Genomic DNA, 15804 nt, shown 5'->3' with positions numbered 1-15804 from the left:
GTGTCAAGTCCTGGGTTCCAAATATGGTGGATGGGAGTTGGGGGCGCTCTCAGGTGCTCATGGTGGCACCTGCTAGGATGCCATCCGAGGTTCTGGAATCAAGATAAATAGCCACGTTGCCACCAGAGACCCTGACTCCTGCCACATTCCTGGGGAGCCCCTGGAGCCACCACTGCCTGGTCCCTGGTGACCTGGCCCAGGCACTGGGGAGCTCTAACATGCTTTGGTTGGAAGGGCCTCTTGCCTCCGACCCTGGCATCTAGAAGAGCAGTGACCTGTGCAGACAGAGGGTCACCTACTGTGGGGAAGCAGGGCAGCTGTTGGTTCAGTGGCACCTATGGGCCTGCCCATAGGGACACCCAGGGGCAAAAGCATACCTTAGAGTAATACAGAATTCCAGTAAGTTCTTGCAGAGGAGTTCAAGTATTTCATTATGATTCAAATTCTGCCCGGCCTCCACCTCTTCAGTCCTTCCATAGGCTGAGTTCCTCTGCGTTAGAATTTGGCCCAGAACTCCATTTCTCAGGAAATATAATTTCAGCCTATATCTGTCTTTTGTCTCAGCACATAGGTTGTGTAGGCCTTTCCTTTCCCGCTCCCCACCCCCTCAAGGCAGCCCATCCTAAAGCCAGTGCATCTGTTGTGGAGTGTGCTGACCTGCCTGAGCCTTCGCTAACCAAGCTTCTGTCTCTCTCCTCTGCTCAGCCCGGGGGCCGGACTCCTGCTCTGTCGGCATAGAGGAGTAAGCTGGTGAGTGACTGCCTGCCGTCATACTCGTGGCGGGTGGCTCTGAGGGGTGTCCTCGGCTGCCTCTTCTCCTGCTCCCTCCATGGGGTTTCCTTCCTATTTTCCAGCTTATTCCAAACCCATGTCTTCCCGTGGGTCCTGGGTCATAGATCCAGAGTTCTCCCAATGCCACTGCCACTTTGCTCCAAAGCCAGAGGTTCTTCTGTCAGGACCAAGTGGGCCAGTCAGGCTCTCCCAGCCTTTAGGGTCCCAGGAACGGACACACCCATTCCTAGCTGAGGCCCTGTCATTGCTGCTACTAACCTGTCCCCCACCCACCTCCAGAAACTTCTGGAACACCAGCACACTCTGATGTCAATCTGTGCGGAAGTGCTGAGACTAACTCCCAACCTGACAGGGAGACGCCCTCTACCTGCGACCTGGATGCTTTATAGAAGGCAGTTCCAAAAGCACCGCCAAGAAACAACCCATTTGTGTTGGGGACCCCTCCCCCTCCTTCACATGACATTTGTGGTTCTGGGAGGTCTGGTGGTAAAGAACCTGGTGCCTTTGGTGGCCTGGGGTTTCCCAGACGTGTGTAGCAGGGAATGCTCCTACAGGACCCCTGGCCTATCCCAGTGGCAAAGCCCTGGCAGCCCCCACTGGGAGACACACCCCATGCTGATGTCTGGCTTTCCTTCTGGGCACCGGAGCCCAGGCTTTGCTGTCTGTCCACTTTGATATTTTTCCACACAAACCTCCCGTTTTCCTCGCACATTGTTTCTGACAGATCTTACTATCTGTTGAAACAGGGTGTGGCACTTTTATAAAGTAGGTTCTGGCCTCCACAGTAGCAGATGTTGAGTGTTGCAATTTAGATAAAACTTCCAGAAGTAGGAAACACAGGTCAGATCAAGCTACAGAGAAATACATTTCACCTGCAGGCTGTGTGGCCAAGCTGACTTACTGCCCATAGCCACGGTGCCTAAGAAAACAGTCTGTTTACCTGAGGGTCTGTATCACAGGTGGCCAGAGCAGAAGCACTGCTTAGTTTGCTAATTGAAGACACTCGTGGAGCCCACATTCAGGTAGATGGGCAGGTGGCTGTTCATTCTGAAGCTCAGAAGTGTGCTGGTCCCTCTGCTGCTGCAACCCCAGTCAGGGCTCCCCACACCAGTGCCTGGGGTGTGGGCCAGCCCTGTCCAGGCACAGAGCATCCTGGCATTGGGGAGGCGACTGTGGTAACAACAGGCTCCCGAGGAGGGCAGGCTGGGTTCCTGGGGCTGCTTTGAGCACTTGCTGTGCACCTAGGTTCAAGTCCATTCACTTTGGTCTGGGGCTGACCAAGTCCTAGCCTGATCCAGTTGGGAAGCCCTGTAGACAGTGGCTGCTCAGTTTCCAGGGGCACAGTGCCCCTCGAGGGCAGGAGATCCAGAGGTCAGCTGCTCTGTTGCATGGATGCAGCTGCTGCCGGCACCCTGACTGTTCACCCATGGCCAGAGTCCCCGGTCCTCTCTGTGTCCACCACAGACGCGTATGCAGTGGAGGGTGCTGGGTGGCCCTGCCCTCCAGGTTTCGTAGTTGGTGGGAACCCAGAGCCTGGTGGGTGAAGGGAGCAGTTGAGACTTAGCCTAGCCTGACCCTCCTCCATCTGCTCCCGCTTGCAGGATGGTCCACTTCCATGGAGATGCCCTGAAGCCTCCTCACCACTGGCTCCACCCGGCCTCTGCTTGGTGGCCTTAATTGTGACATCGGGGCCACTGACCTGACTCCACTCTGAGAGCCTGGCCAGGCTGGCAGCATGGAGCCCTCAGCTTCCCAGACTTTGCTGAGGAGCTGTCCGGACCCCAGTGAGATTCCTGGCCTCTCCTGTGTGCACACCCATCACAGCCGCAGCTCTGAAGGGCCCTGTACCTCCTTGACTGAAGAGCACAGTGGACTGTTCCCTCTGACAAACCTTTTTTTTTTGTGGTCTCCATATTTGTAAATGGTACAGGATGAAGGACGGCGCCTTTCTGTCTCAGGCACTGAGCTCTGGAGTTCCCCCAGTTGCCTTGTCAGCTGAGTAGCTGGGGCTGGGTGCTAGCCGCCCACATGTCCCGGATCGGCTTTATCCAGCCCCCCAGCCAGTGGGGGGTTAACACCCTGAGAACTCGACAAATTGGTGGGTGAAGTACTGTCTTCACAGGAAGTATTACTGGGGTGCTTGTTGTCAGGGAAGGAAAGGAAGTGGGGTCTGAGTCACGGTCAATGAAGGAAATGGTGCCTGTCCCCTACCCCATGTGCGTGGCCTGGCTGGCACTACTGCTTTGTGCCCTGTGTTACTTCCCCTTCCTGTTCAGGCCCTTTGGTGTGGGTCTGCCTCCGATAGCTCACAGCCCTTCCCTGCAGCCCTGCCCTCTGGGCCACCCAGGTTTCTGCACTCCGGCCAGGTCTGAGTCTGTCTAGGGCAGAGGTGCAGGTACACAGCCTATTAGCAGTTGGTCTAGTGGCCCCTCTCCAAGCCCTGCACCTTCTCAGAGGTGGCTTTGCACATATCCTCAGACCTCCTTCAGGTGGAGGGCCTTATTCGGCCAGACCACCCACCCCTGGAGGGACTCGAGCAACTTTTCTGCTCCCTCTGTGCCATTTAAATGTCACTTTGTGTTTCTCTTTGATTTGTTTGGTCTGGGACTCCTGTGGTGGGACCTGCTTGGGGGAGTTGGCCTCATTTTTTTTAAACGATAAGTTACCCACACAACAAAAAGGCAGAGGGGGTACCCAACTCGGGTGCAGCAGGGCACAAGCTGCCTCAGCCAGGGACCTTGGCCTGGTGTGTGAGTGGGTCTGTGCAGCTCCCCACCCTGGGATTGGGGTTTGCAGAGGAGCTCACTTTCTGAGGAGCTGCTCTGGGAAGCATGATGGTTCTGGTTCTGGGGTGGCCAGCAGCTGTCCACAGGGCATCCGCACAACTGGGGGCTTTGTCCAGTGGGGTCCTCGTTCTCTCTCCAGTTGGGCCTGAGCAGAGCACTGCCTTATGCACAGCTCTTGGCCATGCTCAGGCCACCTTCCCTGGCCGCTTGGCTGTCTAGCCTCTCCTCCCACCTGCTGGTGTGCTAATTGGTGCACACCAGCACACACACAAGCTGGCCATCTCTCTCCTATTCCCCTCATCACCCACCAGCACCCTGGCCTCTCGCCAGCGGTATTGGTGCCAGCACTCTGAAGGACAGGATGCAGACTGCCCTGTCTGGGACTTAACACACGCTATCATTTGATGTATTCTGATGGGCTAGTTTTTGTTCGTTTTTACTGTATATTTATAGTAATAAAATCATGCAGCATTATCTTGTCCACTCCTTTCTCTGTGCATAGCACTGCAGGGCTTCAGCTGTTTTTTGGTCAGGAGGCAGTACTTCTACATCAGTGAGGTCTGACTCCAGAAGGGAGTGAGGGACACCATGTATGATGGTGCTGGTTACTCTGGTGGCCATTGTGCTGATTCTTGGGTTGGATTGAATGGTCCTTGGGGATTTGGCTCAGTCTTCTGGGCTGATGGAGAAGGAACCCAGGGCCTCCAGGGTTTTGAGGGGCTGCTACAGTGTCCCCATCTGAGTTGCTGATTCACCCCACAGATGTTGCCTGAGCACCTACTGTGTGTCAGCAAAAGGCAAGATGGGCAAGGTCCAGGTGTGTGGGAGCTTGTGTTCTAGTCAGTGAGACTCTGTACAAGTAAATTCTCATCTTCCCAGAGTCAACAGGTGATAAGATGGAGTCACATGGGGGACTTAATTTAACCTGTGGTCTGGAAGAGCACCCCAGGCGGCTGGCACAGCAAGTGCAAAGGCATGGAGGCAGGAGTGAACCTAGGGTGTCCACTGAGAGGAAGGAAACAAGAGTGGCCCAGAGTGTTGGGATTGAGAGATGTGCAGACATTGCAGGACCTTGTAGGGGTAGTTTTCTAAGAACAGAGGTTTTTAAGAAAGGGAGTGATTCACTCCAGATGTCATGTGGAGAATGGATTAGAGGGGCAGGTTTGGCTGCCATGATGCCGGAGTACTGCTTGGCTCGAGTTTCCCTGCCCAGGGAGTGGTTTCACAGTAGGGAGAAGCTGGTGCCCTCAGATGCATAGGAAGTACTGTTTGTACCTGCCTTGGCAAGCAGGGCCTCCAGCTTCGTTGCAAACACAGTTCTAAGTTGCCTCCACAAGCCCCTTCTTTAACTCAGACATTCAAGAGTGGAACCAGTGTTCTTGGCTGGCCAGTCCCTGCCCCAAGGAAGGACTGCCACCTTTGGTTGCTCCTGGGTCTGGCATGGTCCCAGTGTGGGTAGAAAAGTGCTCAGCTACACTGGATCTCTCTCCTCCATTCCCCCAAACGGACCCACCTATTTCATCAATGTCTGGTGTCAGGGAGGGGTTGGGCACAGGGTGCCATTCTTCTGTGCCCCCTGCCCCACACCGGCCTTGGGCTCAGGTCACACTCTGCAGCCTGGAAATAGGGCCCTCTCTGGGTGAGCCCTTTCCCCTCACTGACCTTTCCCCTTCAAAGTTACTTGCCCTGGGACCTGGCCGCCTCTCCTCAGCTTCAGCTACCCCTCTGAGCCCTGACTCTGGCAGAGGGCCACAGTGCGGGAAGAAAGCCTCCCTCTTTGAGTCCTTATTACCCATGTCTCCTGAGAGCACAACATGGACCAAATGTGTTTCTGGTGGATAGCACCAACCCTTGTCTGCCCTCTGCCCACTCTCCCCTCACCCACCTCTGCTCAGGGCAGCTTTCCCTGTGCCACAGACCCTGACCTCATTGCATGGCTCCCCCAAGGCTGTGCCGGTGGCACCAGTCTTGAGTTTCTTCACTAAGCCTATCCATGCTCGCCGTGGGTAGGCAAATGGAGCTTGGGCCAGCTGGTGGAGTGAGTGGCACCAGGACTCAGGAACCCCAGTGCAATGTTTCCCGATTTCCTTCTGCACAAACATGGGGTAAGTACCCTACAGCAAAAGGCAGGAGGTTTTCTTCTGTGGACACTGGGTAAGAGACAAGGTGGGAATCTGGGATCCTGGCTCTGTCACCAGCTGTGGAGCGCCCTTAGGCAAGTCCTACCCCTATGAGCCCAGGGTCCTCTTCGGGAAATTGAGATCCCGTTTTCTCCAGCAGTACCTGGCATGTGGTGCCTGATGTGTGGAAGATACTTGTGGCGCTGGGTGTGGAAGCTCCCAGCCTGGGACTTGTCCCTTTAGCCCCAGCAGACTGGGTGTAGGGAGCCCCAGGGCTTCTCGCCATCTACCCTGTCCAGGACTGAACGTGGACCCAGAATGTCGGGCAGCTGGAGCTTCACCAGTCCCTTTTTTCATGCTGTTACCGAGTCAGGCAGACCAGCAGCGACCTAGATTGGAGTGCTTAGCAGGTTGTGCCCTCCCGTTGCAGGGCTCCGCTGAGCCCTCCTGGGGCAGGCAGGGGGCGCCCACGTGTCCAAAGAAGTGCTGGGGGAAGGCTGGCGACTCGGTCCCGCCAAGGGCGATATGATTTTGCGAGCTCCTGCTGCCCTCATTCGGACTGGCAGTCTGAGCCCCGAGTCTTTCACCCTCTCCACCCTGCAGGCTCCCCCGCGCAACTTGCCTGAAGTTCTGCGTTTTGCCCTGGGGTCAAGCTAGGCTCTGCCGAGAGAGAGAGAGAGAGAGAGATACAGAGAGACAGACAGAGAGACACACACACGTTGTAGACACGTTGTATCCTGGGTGTTGTGGTTTTTGATTGTCACAGGCTGCACCGGTGCTCAGAGTTTGCGGCTATTGGGTGCAGGCTGGAGAGCACTGTGTTCCTTTCTTTGCACCCGCCCTTTGCTCTTAACGACGTGTCGCGGTAGACTCTCCCGATGGGTGTTAGCGATTGGCTTAGCGTTTGGCGGAGGGAACGAGGCTGCCCGTGGATTGGTCACGTGCAACGGGGGCGGGCGAGCACCTTCACTTAAGGGCAGGTATTCTGGCTACGTGGGCAGTGCCAAGATGTCGGCAGCGGTGCCGGAGCTGAAGCAGATTAGCCGGGTGGAGGCAATGCGCCTGGGGCCGGGCTGGAGCCACTCTTGCCACGCGATGCTGTACGCCGCCAACCCCGGGCAGCTTTTCGGCCGCATCCCCATGCGCTTCTCGGTGCTGGTGAGGACGTGGGCGGGCGGATGGTGGCCAGGGCACTGTCCGTACCCGCGCCCGTGACCCGGGGCTCCCTTGCAGATGCAGATGCGCTTTGATGGGCTGCTGGGCTTCCCCGGGGGCTTCGTGGACCGGCGCTTCTGGTCACTGGAGGATGGACTGAACCGGGTGCTGGGTCTGGGCCTGGGCTGCCTGCGCCTCACCGAGGCTGACTACCTGAGTTCACACCTCACCGAGGGGCCGCACCGCGTCGTGGCGCACCTGTATGCAAGGCAGCTAACGCTGGAGCAGCTGCACGCTGTGGAGATTAGCGCTGTGCACTCGCGGGACCACGGCCTGGAGGTGGGGCCGCTGCCTGGGCCCCGCCCCCCACCCCGGGGTTTGGCTCTGGCCCTGCAACGATGGGTAACACGTCCCCCTGAGGGTCCCCTGGCCAGGTTGGGTGGGGTGTCACTGTCTCCAGCATCGGGGTTGGGAAGAGGGACCTGAGGGTGGAAGGCTGGGTCTCCCTCCGGGCTGTGTTATATTTGCCTTGCTGCCTGCCATTGCCAATCCTGGGAGTCGGGAATGGGATTGGTTGGGGGGATAGGATGGAATGGGACCTGCTCAAGGTGGTGAGAAATTCAAGAGAAGGGCACTTGCAGGGCTGGGAATGAAGGAGGTCGAGTTCTCTTGGTGGAGTTGAAGACTCGTGTGATTTGTGGGTGTTATGGTCTGGAAGGGCTGGGAGCAATAACTGGTGTGTTTGGGATTCACCTGCTGGAATGGGGGGCATGCCGTGCAGGCTAGGGGGCTTCCCGCCAGTGAACTTGGGGCTGGAACTAGGGGATGCAGAAGGTGGGAAATGCATGAGGTGGCCTTGAAACTTGCTTTGGGAGGAGAGGGCTGCACTGCTCCAAAGAAGCTGGCTGGCTTCTGCCTCACCAGACACTGTCATAGTCTTCCATTTTCCTTGGCAACCTGGCTTTCATTCCCCTGGTCTAGCAGCTCATACAGGTCCCTCCTACCAGGGCTGTACTATTGGTGTGCGGGCCTGGCTCCAACCCTGGTCTCCTTTTTCTGCAGGTGCTGGGGCTTGTGCGAGTCCCACTGTATACCCAGAAGGATCGAGTTGGTGGCTTTCCCAACTTCCTGAGCAATGCCTTCATCAGCACAGCTAAGTACCAGCTCCTCTTCGCCCTCAAGGTGCTCAATATGATGCCTGAGGAGAAGCTGGCTGAAGCTGTTGCTGCAGCCACTGAGAAGCAGAAGAAAGCTCTGGAGAAGCTGCTCCCATCTTCCTCCTGAGGTTGCTCCTGTACCATGTTTCTTCACCCTTCCCCAGCTCTGTGCCCATGGCTGAGACTGGGCCCTGAAATCCTGCAGGAGTGTGTCTTCTGGTGTTTCTGTGTGTATAACCCTTGCTTACTGCGTGGGGCAAGTGGGCATCTCATCATCTCCACTGTCTCGAGCAGTGACAGGGCCTGCTGTGACCTCAGGTTGGTCAGTGGGTGGCCTGGGGGTGCTGGGCCTGGCTGTCTAGGCTCAGGACATTCTCACCCACCTTGAGGCTTAAACCTGCCTCTTTTAGAGTCTCTCGGGCTGGTGGTGGCCCAGTTACCACCCGATTTCCCAAGTGGGTAGGTGCACACACACAGACCAGTGAGAAGTCAGTTCTCGTGGAGGATGCCTTTCTCAGTGGACTCACTCCTTTTACTGCCCTCTGTGCTAGCCCAGGACCTAGAGAAGAGCCAGCTTGGGTAAGATGTTGTACTGTTAATTTTGACTGTTCACTTTACTTGGTTAGATTTCCTTTTCTGTGTTGTGTGAACTATGGGTGAGGCTTCAAAACCACTTGATCCCACTGGGACTTGGTTCCCAAAGACAGGATCGTAGGCCCAGCTGTAAATGGAGTTATTGAAGGGCAGTGAAGTGGCTCCTCTGCTGTTCTGTCCTTTGGTCTTGACTGCAGGCCCAAGGCCGGGTGCAGGAGGATGTCTCCTTCCTTTCCCCACTACCTGGAGACTTAAGGACAGAACCAGGTCCAAGAGCACTGGGCACCACTCAGAGTCAGGCTGCCACTGGCCCCCTACCTCAGGGTGTGGGGGTGGGTGTTGCTGTCTACCTCCCTGCTTAAGTGCGGAACTATCAGCCATGGACCTCTCTGGGCTATGAACTTGATTTGGGGCTTCTTTGCTGAGACTGTCCACAAGATGCTCCTTTTCTGATCCTGGTGGCTTTGGCTACACCTGAGTTGAGCCTGCTCTTCTTTACTGTGCTTTGAAAGCCTCCTTTTCTCCATTCCCAATGTGGTCTGCAGGCAGCTCCTGGGGATGGTTTGGAAATACCCTCTGAATGACAACAGCAGAGCCATCACAGGCAAGGTCACCACTGGAGGTCTCCTAGGGGCCTATGTCTGGCAAAACTTAGCAAAGCTATGGGACAATTTCTACAGTGCCTGCCCAGCCTGCTAAGGAAAGTGGTGCTCCCAGCCCAGCCTGGGTATCTGTTCTACCTTAGAGCCTTGATGAAGCAGCCACACTGTGGGCAAAGGTACTTCACTCTGTAAATAAAATACCTGTATCTTGCTCTTCTTTTATTTCCTGGGGCGTGGGGACATGCTTGGCTCTGTAGGTAGCTTCTTTTGAATCACAGGGGTCTGAGCAATAGTGGCCTAGCTGCAGGGACAATGAGCAGGAGGGGTCACCAAATCATCTGCACTAAGCAGTGTTCTCTGTCCTGGAAGAGGAGGCCTGGGCCCCAGCAGGTCACTGGGGCTGGGGGTCTTGGCATGACTTTCCCCTTGTTTTGTTGTCAGCCAGTACTGTATGAAGTGTGACCAGAACTGAGCCCCTTACCAGCTGATCTTAAATTTTATTTTCTAGCAAATGACATATGCTGCCCAGGTGCCCCAGTTATCACCCATCAGGGCAAACGTGAGTGTGTGCCTGTGGTACATGGGGACACGCTCTCTCCCCAAGGTCCTGTCTGCTCTGGGCCTTACCACCACCTTCTGGACGAGGCCCTCGTCTTGCCACCACAGGGGCCTTGCTGTCTGGCACGGGCCACAGCCCGGTCCTGCCTCCGCTAGCTGTTCCCGGGGGCTGATCCTCTGGCCTCGGTTGGGGCCCAGGCTGCTGCAACTGCCTGCTCACTGCCCTCCTGTTTTCCGGGCACACAGCTTCAGGGTGGATCAGTCACCCAACGTCAGATTCTGAGAAGGGAAACAGAGGACTAAAGTGGGTGTTCGCTCAGCTTCCAGTGGACGCTGCTGTCCCAGACTGGATCCTGGGCTGGTTGACACTCACCGTCCCTCAAGCTAAGGTTCCCGCCAGTTCTCTTTCCCATTTAGCACCTGCAGCTTCTCCAGGCCCTGGGTCACGGAGCACAGCACTCGCCCTGCGGATGGGAACAGAGACTGCACGTCTGGGCAGCAGTGGAAGAAGGGGAACCCTGTGAGGGGGACCACTAGGAGTGGATTACCTGGAGGATCAGTAGGTTGTAGGGGAGCTGCCCTAGGGGTCTGAGCTGACCAGGCTTTTCCCGTTACTCTGAGTCTGGTCCCTGGGTGAGGGGGAGGGTCATTGGCTGCCCTCCCAGAGACTCACCCATCTCATGGACTCGATCCTCCAATGCTTGTGACAGTTCAGGGAGGCTCAGGGCTTGCAGGGAGGCCTGCCAGTCTTTGGAATCTGTGGGGCAGGGCTGGGTGAGCCTGTGGCCTGTGTGCACACAAGCCCTGCCTCTGCTGAGCCGCTGTGACCAGGAGACCCACACAGCTGTCAGTGCCTGTGTGGCCCCCTTGTTATATCAAAATGTGTTCTGCTTGCTGACCAAAGCACTAACTACTGGTTAGGGCCCAGCCCCAGGAATGAAACCCTCCCGTGAGGCTGTGCTCTGGGGTCTGCAAGTCCAGCCCAGACTCCAACTGGAGGCTGGAGAAATCACTTGAGATCTTGGACAGAACAGTCAGCCACAGCCCAAAGGCATTGCCTCCCACCATCAGGAGGGACAGGAAGGAAATGAGCTGGGGAGGGCAGGGCTGCCCTCACCCTGGAGTCTGGGATTGTGTTCACAAGGATCTGGGAGTGTAAATGTGGTAAGTGCTGAGACAAGTAGTAAAACCCAGCCTGAGGAGGCATTTCTGCCCAGTCCTGGGCCAGGACACTGCTCTCCTTACCAGCTGTGGGGAGGGCTGGGCCCAGGGTAGCCCCAAGAGGGAACTCGTCTCGCCTCACTCGGGCTGACAGCTCAGCCTGACAGGCTCTGCAGGACACAAGACCAAGTGCTGGTGAGGGGAAGGGATGACAGACACCCCCACCTCCCTGACTGAAAGGCAGAGCCCTGCTCTGTCCCTGTAGCCCACCTTCCCGGGCTTGGCAAGCACCCCAGGCACCTGCCCACACTGACAGGCTCTCTGGGCAGAGAGCTTGTGTAGAGTACGCAGATTTTCAGGGTCCTACTTCTGCCTGTCTACCCCACAGGAACAACCCAAATGAAATAGGGGAAGGGGGGCAGCAGAGAGTGACCTCAGGAAGCCCTGAAAGCAAGTCCTTGGTTAAGAATCTGGAGCGAACTCGGGGCCAGCTCAGGGGCCTACTCACCGCAGCTGGTCTAGGATGAGAGCAGCGTCCTGAGCCAGGGCCCAGGTCTCCTGCAGCTGGGCAAAGATGTCCTTGCGGGTGCCATCCTGTTCCAGGAGGCAGCTCTCCACCACAGCCCGCAGCTCCTGCTCCTGGGACACCTGGCCCTTCATGGCCTCCACCTCCTCACAGCGCTGGAGAGGGAGAGGTGGGAGGTGGGGCTGGCAGGCAGGCAAGTGGGCCAAAAATGCAGGAGACAGGAGGCCACCAGACACGAGGATCCACCCCATCCTCGGCCTCTGCCTGTCCCTCCTGGAATGAGATGGCCTGTCTCTACCTTGGAGTCTCTCCTTTGGATCCCTTTCTGTGAGCCCTCTGGTATCCACACCACCCTCTTGATCTCTGCCCTCACCCTATCTCTACTCTCCTGTGTGCATCTGACCTTCTGCCTAATGTCCCATATCTTTTTGAGCCTTCAGGGTAGGAGCTATAATGCTCTCGGCCTTTACTGTCCTATCATACCACTGTGTCTTCCTCCATAGGTACGTGTCTCCAGACATCTCTCTTGCCATTTCTGCACATCCCCTCCTCTGCTCTCCCACCTACTTTGTGCAGCTGGATGGCAAGCTCCTGCATCTCAGCTTCCAGCCTGTCAGCATAGGCCAGCTCCAGAGCATCACTGGGGGGGCGGGCACTGCTATGCCAGCGGGCAATGGCAGAAGTCATCTTCCTCTTGGGTCCAAACAATCTGCAGGAGGAATGGGAAAAGGACTCAGATCAGCATTTGCCATGTGCTGGAAGCTCCTTCCATCAAGATGGTACCCCTAGGAGAGATCCTAGCTTTGAAGAGGGAGAATGGTCCCAGGATCCTACAGCGGACAGAAACAAAGGGTTGCAAGAAGCGATGACCTCATAGGAGGCTGCTCCTCCCCCCTCAACCCGATCTCTACCTGGTCCCCTTCCCAGCTGGGCTGCCGCTTTCACTAAATAGGGAACTCAGTTCATTGGCTCTAGGCTATGGATGACCGTCTGCTAACTCAGAAGGCTCTCAGAAGTGAGCAGGCAGAAAATATCTGGGTGTCCTGAACACATGAGTGTCAGCTGGGCCAGCTTTGGAAGCCATAGGACCCAGGCCATCTGCATCTAGGCCAGGAGCAGGGTAGGAACGGAGAGAGGACAGCTGACTACAGGAAGAAGGCAGACCTCTAGAGAAGGCACTTTTTTCTAGCCAAAGTTGGAAAGCTACAACATCAGCTGGTCCCAGAACTTGGGCTGAAACAACGGGCATGCAGCCACGGATGGCCCCTCTGGACTCACGTGACACCAATTTCCTTTAGGTCGCTCTCAGTGAGGGTCAGGAAGATTCGAAGGTCCACATCCTGTTCCTCGAACAGCTGCAGGTACTTCAGACACCCGATCTGTTCTAGCAGTGTGGCAAGGTCCTAGAGGGCAGAGAAGCCAGGTCAGAGGATGGGTGGTGGCACAAAGACATGGGGACAGAAAATGGCACACATGCAACGAGAAGCCCATTTTCTTCTGCTAGGAGTATATTTGTGAGGTTGCTTTTAAGGGGGAGATCTGAGCACTGCTGATTCCCCAAGTTCAGCAGCAGGACAGTGACCTGACTGCAGAGAGCCCAAGCTGCGCCCTCCTCGATCTGTGCCCTTAGCCAGAGCAGGAAGTCCAGAGAACTTTCCATCTATTTGTGCTTTGGAACTACTATCTTTTTTCATTTCAGCCTGAAATATACCTTTAGTATTTCCTATACAGCAGGTCTGCTAACAACAGATTCATTTCATCTTTGTTTACCTGGTACTGTCTTACTTTTTCCTTCACTTTTGAAAGACAGTTTTTTTGCTAGATATGGCAGTCTTGGTTGAGTTACTTTTTTTTTTTTTTTAAGATTTTATTTATTTATTTTTAGAGAGGGAAGGGAGGGAAATAGAGAGAGAGAGAGAGAAACATCAATGTACGGTTGCTGGGGGTTCTGGCCTGCAACCCAGGAATGTACCCTGGCTGGGAATCGAACCTGGGACACTTTGGTTCCCAGCCCGCGCTCAATCCACTGAGCTACACCAGCCAGGGGACTTTTCTTTCATTATTTTGAATATATCATCAAATGTCTTTCTGGCCTCTAAGGTTTCTGATAAGAAAATTAACTTAATCTTATTTAGGTTCCTTTGTGGGTGATAAGTCACTTACTTCTCTTTCTTCCTTCAAGATTCTCTTGTGGGTTTTTTTTTGTTGTTTTTTTTTTTTTTTTTTGACAGTTGGATTATGTTATGTCGAGGTGTGGATCTGAGTTTAACTACTTAGAGTACATTTAGCTTTTTGGATGTGCATATTCATTTTTTTCCCCAATTAAATTTGGGAAGGTTTGGCTATTTTTAAGATATTTTTTCTGGACTTCTGGTAAATATACCGGCATAGGCAGACATGGCTCACCACTTCCCACAACCACATCATAATTACACCAAATATATAGAACAACCATCACTCAGAACTATCAGAAATCCAGTTGAATGGAAGTCTGAAAACTACAGAATTAAAGAAACCACATCTATTCAGAGTGGTAGGAGGGGTAAAGACAAAGAATAGTCTGGTCCTACACCCATGTGTGGTGGATAAAAATTTGGGAGGGATATCTCAGGAGTGAGGAGTCCCAGCCCCACACCAGGCCCCCCAGCCCAGGGTTCCAGTGCCAGAAGATACGTCTCTATAACTTCTGGCTGCAAAAACCAGCAGGGACTGAGTTGGATAAAACTAATGGAGCCCCAAGAAGTTCCTCTTGAAGAACACACACATGGACTCACCTAGTCTGACTCACTCCCTTTGAGCTTAAGCACCACACTGGGGTGGCAGCTTGAAAGGCACCACTGGCATACAGGGAGAAACTGGAATGTCTGGCATCAAGGTGAGCAGAGGCCATTGTCCCTTTTCTAAGTACTACCACAACAGAGCGACAGAGCTGGCAAGCTGGACTCATATCTGAGAGTCTACCAACCTGGCTAACAGTATGACCTGCCTGAGAGATCCCCAGAGACTCTGCCCCACCCAACTTATGGGCCCACCCAAGCTTGTTTTCCATAAATGAATGCCTGGTCTTGGCTTGTCCTGCACAACTTCCTAAATCCTTTCAAATAAGTGAGAGCTGGCCTCAGTGAGCCCCAGGGCCCAGCACTAGCAGCAACCAACCTAGATTCACAGCTTGGCTTCTCCTAGGAATCTTCAAGTCTAGCACAAGTAGCAGACACCTCAGACTGCTTTATAGCTAGTCACTGTGTCCCAGGCCAACCCCCCCACCCCCAAACGGGTGGGAGCTGACCTTGGCCTGCACCACCTGGGAAAACCCAGGGCCAGTGCCCCAGTGGACAGCTACAGACCATACTGGAGCATCACCACCTTGCACCTGCATGGTTGATCCTCCACAGAGGGTGGAGGTTGGTGGTCAGTGGTCACAGCCAATCTTTGCAGCTGACTGGCCTGGGTAAATCCTTTCCATTGATCTGCCAACAGCAACCAAGGCTGAACTATAAGAGAAGGGTGGGTGTATGCGGCCCACATGAAGGGCGTACCTCGAGTTCCCAGCTTGAGTGATAGGGGAGGCTGTACCACTGTACCCTACAGGACACCTACTACATTAGGCCACTCTACCAAGACACAGAATCAAAGCAGCTCTACCTAAGACATAGAAACAAACACAAGGAGGTTGCCAAAATGAGGAGACAAAAAAAACATGGCCCAAATGAAACAATACATCAAAACTCTAGAAAAAGCTAAATGAAATGGAGATAAGCAATCTATCAAATGCAGAGTTCAAAACACTGGTTACAAGGATGCTCAAGGAACTTAGTAAGGACTTCAGCAGCATAAAAAAGATCTGGTCAGAAGCGAAGGATACACTAATTGAAAGAAAGAACAATTTACAGGGAAACAAAAGTAGTGTGGATGAAGGAGGTGAGACTCAAATCAGAGATTTGGGACATAAGGAAGCAAACAACAAGCAATCAGAACAGCAAGAAGTAAAAAAGAATCCAAAAAAATGAGGCTAGTGTAAGGAACCTTTGGGACAACTTCAAGTGTTTCAATATTCACATCATAGAAGTGCCAGAAGGAAAAGAGAGAAAGAATTTGGAAACCTATTTGAAGAAATAATGGAAGAAAACTTCCCTAATGAGGTGAAAGAAATAGACATACAAGTCCAGTAAGCACAGAGAGGCTCAAGCAAGATGAACTCAAAGAGGCCCACTCCAAGACGCATTATAATTAAAATGCCAAAGGTTAAAGACAAAGAGTGAATCTTAAAAGCAGCAAGAGAATAGTTAGTTACCTAAAGGGGAGTTTCCATAAGACTGTCAGTTGATTTCTCAAAAGAAACTGCAGGCCAGAAGA

General features: G+C 54.2%; 3 protein-coding genes across 23 annotated transcripts in view; 2 read left to right on the top strand and 1 right to left on the bottom strand.

Moving 5' to 3' along the window:
- The window catches only part of MGRN1 (mahogunin ring finger 1), a 50952-nt gene extending 46900 nt beyond the window's left edge, over positions 1-4052 (top strand). For 2 of the 4 annotated variants that reach the window (XM_028513743.2, XM_028513724.2), the window contains 2 exons: positions 706-750; positions 2394-4052. In XM_028513743.2, the coding sequence (XP_028369544.1) occupies positions 706-746 (41 nt within the window). In that variant the 3' untranslated portion in view covers positions 747-750; positions 2394-4052. Of the gene's footprint in view, positions 1-705; positions 780-1071; positions 1279-2393 lie in introns of all 4 variants that reach the window. The other 2 variants (XR_004902079.1, XM_036020998.1) reach the window with 2 other exon arrangements.
- A 2541-nt stretch (positions 4053-6593) lies between these two features.
- On the top strand, positions 6594-9417 carry NUDT16L1 (nudix hydrolase 16 like 1). Of its 2 annotated transcripts, none has more exons than XM_028521243.2 (3): positions 6594-6856; positions 6932-7192; positions 7916-9417. In XM_028521243.2, exons 1-3 carry the CDS (start codon positions 6707-6709, stop codon positions 8135-8137), a joined length of 633 nt encoding a protein of 210 aa, XP_028377044.1. In that variant the 5' UTR covers positions 6594-6706; the 3' UTR covers positions 8138-9417. The 2 variants fall into 2 exon arrangements, with proteins under 2 accessions (XP_028377044.1, XP_035876890.1); XM_036020997.1 differs by having other exon boundaries at positions 6932-7255.
- Positions 9418-9683: 266 nt separating this feature from the next.
- The window catches only part of ANKS3 (ankyrin repeat and sterile alpha motif domain containing 3), a 32368-nt gene continuing 26247 nt past the window's right edge, over positions 9684-15804 (bottom strand). For 8 of the 17 annotated variants that reach the window (XM_036020980.1, XM_036020981.1, XM_036020978.1 and 5 more), the window contains 4 exons: positions 12730-12854; positions 12019-12160; positions 11434-11606; positions 10454-11095 (listed from right to left, as the gene is read on the bottom strand). In XM_036020980.1, coding sequence (XP_035876873.1) covers positions 10774-11095; positions 11434-11606; positions 12019-12160; positions 12730-12854 — 762 coding nt within the window. In that variant the 3' untranslated portion in view covers positions 10454-10773. Of the gene's footprint in view, positions 10229-10437; positions 11096-11433; positions 11607-12018; positions 12161-12729; positions 12855-15804 lie in introns of those variants that run through there. The other 9 variants (XM_036020975.1, XM_028518295.2, XM_036020976.1 and 6 more) reach the window with 8 other exon arrangements.

The sequence above is a fragment of the Phyllostomus discolor genome, chromosome 3 (assembly GCF_004126475.2).
Source record: "Phyllostomus discolor isolate MPI-MPIP mPhyDis1 chromosome 3, mPhyDis1.pri.v3, whole genome shotgun sequence".
Taxonomy (NCBI): Eukaryota; Metazoa; Chordata; class Mammalia; order Chiroptera; family Phyllostomidae; genus Phyllostomus; species Phyllostomus discolor.
The sequence above is the reverse complement of the archived record's forward strand: the minus strand, read 5'-3'. Positions and strand labels throughout refer to the sequence as shown.

What these genes read in the sequence shown, in the direction of transcription:
- NUDT16L1 (XM_036020997.1), top strand. Translation starts at nt 6,707, where the DNA reads ATGTCGGCAGCGGTGCCGGAGCTGAAGCAGATTAGCCGGGTGGAGGCA. An exon ending in CCATGCGCTTCTCGGTGCTG is followed by an intron (nt 6,857 to 6,931) that starts GTGAGGACGTGG and finishes GCTCCCTTGCAG; the next exon opens with ATGCAGATGCGCTTTGATGG. An exon ending in CTCTGGCCCTGCAACGATGG is followed by an intron (nt 7,256 to 7,915) that starts GTAACACGTCCC and finishes CTTTTTCTGCAG; the next exon opens with GTGCTGGGGCTTGTGCGAGT.